Raw genomic sequence first — 7,374 nt, forward strand, 5'->3', positions numbered from 1 at the left:
CAGCTCCCTTCAAACGCAGGACGGTGTACTGAAGGGTTTCTTGGCACATTCTAACTTCAAGAAAACAGCTCAGACATTGGGACTAAGCAAGAAACGAGTTTCCTGCATGCTTAGTCCTGTCATGTGCGCTTTTTTCTTGAAGTTCCTCAAACGGTTTCCTCTGTCTGTTTCATTCCTCCAGCTTTTCATTAGTGACACTGGGCTTGATACCCGTTTTCCATATTTCCAGCTGAAATCGGGACAAAACGCCGTCCCACAAGCAGGCTGCAGGACAGCGGGACCACAGCCGCAAAACCGGGACGTGTCCCGCTTAAATCGGGACGTCTGTGAACTTTGGTATATGTCCACTAAGCTGTGCGCATAAGATATTTTGCGCATAATGGATCAAGAAACACCACGTTTTCACCCCAACACGCGCAACAAAGTCCGCAAAGCTGCGCCTTATTTTGCATAAAACACTCCTGAACAACCTTCAGTCAGCTGGATTAATTTGCTTGGTGGCCGGATTAAATTGTATGGCGATTGGAATAAATTTAGCGGGAAAACCTGTAGTACTAGTCTTGTAACTAGTAACGCGCAACTAGTATTCGCGTGGGGACACTCGCAGGCTCCTCGTGGGCAGTGTTCCAGATCGACAACTACCAGACCAACCCGTACGCGGCCTGGGTGCGCCAGGGATGCCCGCCTTTCCCGAGCGCCCTTCAGATGGACCAGCTGAGGGCGAACGAGGTAGGTCCGCTCGGAACAAGCGGGGGCCGGCGTTTCCTCCGCAAGGGGCCGTTCAGGGCTAGCCTGCCCTGTAGTTCCTCTGTATAGCTGCATAAAGGAACTCGGTAGCTTGCCCGTGTCGCGCCGACAACGTTCGCTACAGGAGCATCACGAAAATTGCAAGCATGGTGCATCGGGCAAAGGCAACTTGTGTGCTGCTCCGTATCATCGTTATGCACAGTGGCCTGAAAAAAAAACGAAACACGCTCGTTACGTAACCCCGTCAAAAGCGCTACCTTCATCAGCTCTTTTTCTTTCAGCAATTTCTTAGTTCGTCGTTTCTTTTAAAGAGCAGATGCTCGCAGTCGGGCCATTTCTTTTTAAAGAGCAGAGGCTCGTAGTCGGGCCAGCTAATGACCAAGGATGGCTGGGAAACTTACAACAGTGAACCAAAAGAGTATAAAGGCGTCGAAGAAAGCATAACACAGGGGCAGAGAACGAAAACAATAAGAAGGAATGTATTTATATAAAGAACTCAAAGGGCAGAGGAGAGGTACAGTACGATCAAACAGAAGGGGTAAGAGGATACAGAAAACTCGGAGTGCTTCGCCCTTTTAACTTCGCCAATGCTCTCCTGGTCGCGGATGCCGCACTTCATAAATAGACAACAGAGCAACATAGTGGAGCAACCAAATAAAAAGGAACGCTCTTAATGCGGAACGCACGCCGTCCTTATCAAATAAATAACGGTAGGTGGAAGTTATATTCCTTTAGATATTTTCTACAGAAATAATGGTCATTCACTTGTACCATGCGCTTCTAGTTTTTTCATTAAGAAGGACTTTATGCAACGATAAATGAAATAAAAGTACTTAATTTTCTGAAAAAACGATTGGGCCTCTTCACCGTGCTGCTTGGCTTTCCCGCACAATGAGACATGCTGCGACAAAACACCCTTTACAGGCGCCGAAGCATTCGCAGTTATTCTTGCCTTGCTCCCGTGCACGGAGCAAGATCCCGTGGTTTAAGGTGGTGAAAGAACACCACGCGTGTACAGGGATAAAGTTAAAAGTGAACACCTGTGGTAAATGTAATGAGAAAAGAATGCAACGATGTATCATATTATCCGGTAGATGGCTTAAGCATTTAAAATGCATTGTATGTTCCACACCACGATAAGTTCTTACTTTAAATGATACTTTGCTTGTTACATTTCTTAAAACACGATAAGCGAATTAGTTTACATAGAAAACCTGAGTTTTAGATTTCTTAAACCCCGATGAACGAATTAGTTTACAAAGAAAACCTGAGTTTTACATTTCTTAAAACACAATAAGCGAATTGGTTTACAAAGGCAGATTTTTAAAGGTGCATTGAAATGAATTAGTCGAAATCTCATTTGTGGCCCCATTGCGCAGTTTAAACCCTGTCAATCGATTATTTTACTGCTTAGCGGGCATGTAGACCTTTCGTTTACCCGTAATAGATGGTAATAGGGCACCACTCGCCGCCACCACACAAATTGCGGTGCCTACGCTGTACTGCGTGCAACATGTTTTCGTCCCATCTCAGCCTCAAAAGTATTTATTTTTCTAGTTTCGTGGTTTATACATGCTTTCTGTTTGTCGTAGTTCGCGCTATTGTACAGCCCCTCGTTGCCTCAGCGCCTTTTCGCAGCACACGGAACGGAGGATCAACACATTCTGGGTTAAAAAGAACTTGCTTTACACACTAATACTTTCTTTAAGGAGCGCGTTTACAAAGCACCAACCATCCGGTGCTTTCACCAATTAGAGCTAAAGGCAATTTAAAAACCTGCACGTGTATTCTTTTCTTTTGTTTTATTGCTCTTGGAATTGTGAACCGGCAGTTGCTGGGAATTCACGTGCGGAGAACAACTCTACGCCGGCCGCGTTTCCTTCATTTCACGGCAGCACGACGGAGATTTACGTGTACCGTCAGATGTATCGATTCCGTGCTTGTCCTTTCGTCGTGCGCGCAGCAGCAATCGAGTCGTCCCTCCATCGTCTCGCAGGAGCCTCGGCTGGTGGCGTTCGGCACCAGCGGCGTGGGTCAAGAGCTGGCCCTCGAGCTGAACCTGCCGCTGCCATCTGCCGCCCTGGTGCTCGCGTGCGGTTCCAAGGGACCCATGGCCGCGGCGCCCCGGGACGTGCGCCTGCACCGCGTCTCGCGCAACCGTACGCTGGTGTACTGGCGGCAGCCGCGCGACGGCTGCACGCGCGGCTACCGGCTGCTCTTCTCGGTCTCGGCCACGGGTCCGTACGGGCCGCTGAGCGAGCTGAGCCCGCTGCTGCCGCTGCAGCTGGTAGACTGCGATCTAAGTCCCACGGCCGCGGCCTGCCGGGGTCCGGGCTTCGTGCGGGTTCGCGCCCTGGCCCTGGGCGGCGGCCGGAGCGCGCTGTCGCGGCCCGTTCCGTGGCCCGTGCCCTAATGGGCGCAATTAGCCGTCGGCGGCCGGGGCCAATGTGGAAGAGAACACTGTTGACCGAACAAATTGAAGGAGCCCAGCGCAAACAAGGCCCCCTCGCCAGCGGCCCATTGAGCGACTGCCATTTGCATGAGAATGCCAGCGAGGCGCGCGCAGCGCCCTTAATTTTCTGGCCGGGTGAAAGGAGCGGAAAATTGGCTTCTCCTCTCGCCGGCGGCAGCGGCGGGGGCGCTGCGCGCGCGCGAGGCGGTCCCTGGCGGAGGCGGTGGGCGGTGTCTCGGGAGCCCGCGGGCGCCAGAGCAGCGCGAGCCCATGCAGCAGCCGCAGGCGCCGCCGGCCGAGCCCTGCTCGTCGCCCAAGCAGCCGACCGCCTTCTCGGTCGACGACATCCTGGACCCGGCCAAGTTCACTGGCACGCGGTTCAGGTGGCGACCGCTGCTCGACGACGACTGGCCGCCCGACGAGCGCGGCGGTGCGTCCCCGGCGTCCAAGGGCGCCAAGCTGTCCTGCTCCAAGAAGAAGCCCGAGCCCAAGGCGGGAAAGCCCCGGCGCGCGCGCACCGCCTTCACCTACGAGCAGCTGGTGGCGCTCGAGAACAAGTTCAAGACCACGCGCTACCTGAGCGTGTGCGAGCGACTCAACCTGGCGCTGTCGCTGCGCCTCACCGAGACCCAGGTCAAGATCTGGTTCCAGAACCGACGCACCAAGTGGAAGAAGCAGAACCCGGGCCTGGACGCCAACAGCCCCGCGCTGCCGGCCTCGCCGCCGTCCCCGTTCTCGGCGGGCTCCCTGTACGGGCCCTACCTGGCGCCCTACCCGGTCTTCCCGCAGCCGCCTTTCTTCCCGTCGTAGCGCCGCCGACGACCGCTTGTACAGTCGCAATAAACCGTGCCCCCAGGTCAGCCTTTCTCTCAGCGCACCGACGAGGCTGGCCCTGCGGGCGAGGGCCAGACTCGGCGCCACGTGCGCTTCCCCGCCGCCGCCGCCGCCGCACTCCTCGGCTCCGGGCTGGCTCAGGCGAGTGCCGCTCTCGTCGCTCGCACGCCCCGAGATATATCCAGGCCGCTGCCACCATCGGTTTCGCTCGCAATGCCCGGTAATTCTCGCTACTACCCGTGACTTTGCTGCAGTTTTGTTGTGGGTGGAGAAAACCCAAACATTGGTTTGTTGAGTCGCGGATTAAACACTGCGCGGCACTGTAGGGGAGCTCATACCCTTATTTATACGTAAAGTGGTATGGACTATCCAGAATACACTGCAGAACTAGCAAGTTTATGCGGATATTGCACCGTGGATGTGTGGCTGCTCTACACTTGGCAGTTTTCTGAGCTTTGCACTTGAGGACATTTTCGGTCAAGAACCCTGTTTCGCCCAGGCGTTCAGAATTGACCCCCGCTATAACGTTTTATTGAGGCCAGAAAAGGTTTCGTGCGGCTTCAACATCTAGCTTTGAGCATGCGAGGTCCCAGCAGGGGGGCTTTACCACTGAATATGGGGGTTTGCAGTGAAGTATCCTTTTAGTAGAAGGAGTGTGCAAGTGTTGCCAAACACTTCGCTTCTAATATATATCCCTCATGTTAGAAATATGACGCTAACATGCTAAAATGGTAACCAGTGAAATTTAAAACATGTATTTCAATCCTTTACTTTCACCTAATTGGTCTAGTACGGTGTTTACACTGATATCCCCTTTTCCTGCGCAGACGGTTATCCCGCAACAGTGTTTCTGAAGCATGGTGCAATAGTTTAACAAACACATCGTACAGCTATAGTTGTCCTCACTTATGATGATACATGCGAGAAAATGCTGCCAGTGATAGAATTATCGTCATAACACGCTTTTAAAGCCTTCTAATACTTGCGTAGCTTGTAGTTAGCATTGCCGAGCACGTTAGTTCAAGTGCAGAAAGAGATCAAGTTAAGGCGTTCGCCTCTTTCAGAACAAAAATAGCTTGTTTTCAATATTTAACGACACTGAGAGAGCCGGCTTTTTTTCTCACTTCTCTAGCCGCATAAAATCAAGTGCCCCACAGACGCGCGGACGAAAGTAATTAGTTGGAATCGGTATCGGTAAAATTCCTCATATCGAATACAATTTTTTATATATATAATTGAGCTACCTTCTTCAGCACATAAAACAGCGTAAAATGGTCCACCTAGTTTGTGTTCAGTACACGATTTCTTGTAGCGAACGAATTCAATGAAATTTTAAGCAGACAAACATATCTACTGCGTTCTAACGTTGTCAACCACGTCGATGTGTGGATTTTTGTTCAGCTGATTAAAGACACGGGTTCTGCTCCGCATCTGGGCTTTTTTCATAGCTGGACTCCCGAATCCCGATGTCACCGGGCCTGATGTAAACTGTAACCTGCGATAGCGAAAACTTGAAAGTAAACACGCCCTGCTTAATCTTAGCGCTTTCGGGTAAAAGAACAGCGCTAAAATTGGGCTTGTTCACATTGATTCATGCTTGCATGCGCTGAGTGTTTACAAGGTACGAAGGTCAAGCGGAACATGCACAGGACGAGCGCAATAATTGGCACTCGTATCGTGTATGCTCCCCGTTGAGTTTCTTCGTCTCTTGTAAACTTCGCAAGAAAACTTCGCGTAAACTTCGTGTAAACCTCTTGTAAACTTCGCGAGAAAAAATCGCGAGTACACTGCCGCAGTCGAGAACAGGATTGTGTTAGTGGTGAGAAAACTTCGTCATGCCTTAGTTTTAAGCATGCTCGCTTTCAATTTTATTGTGTAATATTTCATTCGGAGATCTTCAGGGGCGCAAATCATACCCCAGGTGTTGCTTCGTCGCGTTTAGCCCCCTTTTTATATAATAGTCTCTTTTCCAACCGAGTGAAGCAGCATAAAGAGAAAACGCATAAGCAAGCACGGCTGTGGTAGTTACCTGAGACAAAAAAAAATACTCGTTGCGCTATCAAGCGGCCCGAAAACAATGCGAGATCATTGTACGTGAGGCGACAGGTTCGAGGAGTATACAATGAATACAACAGCTTGCTGACTTAACCCTGTTCGACTCAGCGAGTTTATGTGCGGACACGTTTCAATCTAAGCTGTTTTTTATAGGTCTGAAGATCGCGCCGATGAGCTAATAATAAGGCAGCTCAAAAACATTCCAGCCAACCAGTTCGACGAAATCAGTAACTATACCCTGCGTAAGGGTTTCGGCACACAAGCATGGGATTTAGAGGTTTTGTTTTGTCTTACTATCATGAAGCTTAGGTGCCCGTTAAAGAGGTCGAGATCGGCCAAATCATTCCGGGGCCGTTCACCGATGCGTTTTCACTATAAAAAAGGAATATTTGGGGTGTGTAACACACGAAATTAATGTAATTGTTTATATAAAGGGCTATAACACACTTCTGTACGGGTGCGCACATGCCGAAAGGGAGAATTTTCACGTGAAATTTGCGTTCCATATCGTTCCACTCTGCTAAATGGACAGAAACAAATTATGCGACGCACTCTTCTTTTGTTTATTTCTATTTTCAGATAATGTTGGTCAAACCCGTACCCATGATATTTTAGCCTTATTTGTAAGCCACTTTTAGCGTCCAGCCCACTTTTAGCATTTACCAATTCGTTGGAGGGAAAAAAGGGGGGGAAGTTGGTATTCAGCGGTCACTATTGCTTTTGCTTGTGCTAAGCCAAAGCATTCGCACTTGTAAATTTTGCGATGACTCCAAATATTTTAAATAAACGTGAAACTGGCGCAAGCTACGCAGTCACTAAAATACTGCGAACTTTCTCGTTCGAGCTGTTTAGCTTCCTTAGCGCTAATTCACGAAGTTACACAACCCTGGTGGGCTCTCTACGAAAGCATTACGGAAAACGCGCGCATTCTGAACTATACCTGACTCACGCAACGATACGTTCCCGCCACCTCAGCCACCTTGCCCTCCTGTTTGCGGGGGATGAGTGCAGACGGTTTACAAGCTATATATATACAAGCGCTTCGTCTTGTGTTTCTTTCTTCGTATTCGTTTTTGAATGGCGCTTTCTTAATAATGAAGCTATGTATACAGAAGAAGAGCTTGAACAGCTTTTGATACGTCAACTTACTACCGCATTTCAGTTTCACCAGCTTTGCACGAGATGTCGGAATTCACAATCCGCCCGTTTAACGTATACATGCAGGGGTGAAAAACGCATCAATACTATTCCCCCGCAACTATTATATGCTAGCAGAGATCTGCGAA

The 7,374-nt window shown here is 49.9% G+C and overlaps 2 protein-coding genes across 3 annotated transcripts in view; both read left to right on the plus strand.

Moving 5' to 3' along the window:
- The window catches only part of Idua (alpha-L-iduronidase), a 114,338-nt gene extending 111,178 nt beyond the window's left edge, over positions 1–3,160 (plus strand). For both annotated transcript variants that reach the window (XM_077687701.1, XM_077687702.1), the window contains exons 10-11: positions 608–729; positions 2,744–3,160. In XM_077687701.1, coding sequence (XP_077543827.1) covers positions 608–729; positions 2,744–3,160 — 539 coding nt within the window. The remainder of the gene's footprint in view (positions 1–607; positions 730–2,743) is intronic.
- Positions 3,161–3,466: 306 nt separating this feature from the next.
- On the plus strand, positions 3,467–5,463 carry LOC144155965 (homeobox protein SAX-1-like). Its single transcript, XM_077687703.1, has one exon. It carries the CDS (start codon positions 3,470–3,472, stop codon positions 4,007–4,009), a length of 540 nt encoding a protein of 179 aa, XP_077543829.1. The 5' UTR covers positions 3,467–3,469; the 3' UTR covers positions 4,010–5,463.
- Positions 5,464–7,374: the final 1,911 nt, after the last annotated feature.

Source organism: Haemaphysalis longicornis, unplaced genomic scaffold (genome assembly GCF_048455015.1).
Source record: "Haemaphysalis longicornis isolate Haplotype H1 unplaced genomic scaffold, Haemaphysalis longicornis Haplotype H1 scaffold_1, whole genome shotgun sequence".
In the NCBI taxonomy this organism is placed as follows: domain Eukaryota; kingdom Metazoa; phylum Arthropoda; class Arachnida; order Ixodida; family Ixodidae; genus Haemaphysalis; species Haemaphysalis longicornis.

Excerpts from the sequence above, each read along its gene's own strand:
- LOC144155965 (XM_077687703.1), top strand. The coding sequence starts at position 3,470 with ATGCAGCAGCCGCAGGCGCCGCCGGCCGAGCCCTGCTCGTCGCCCAAG.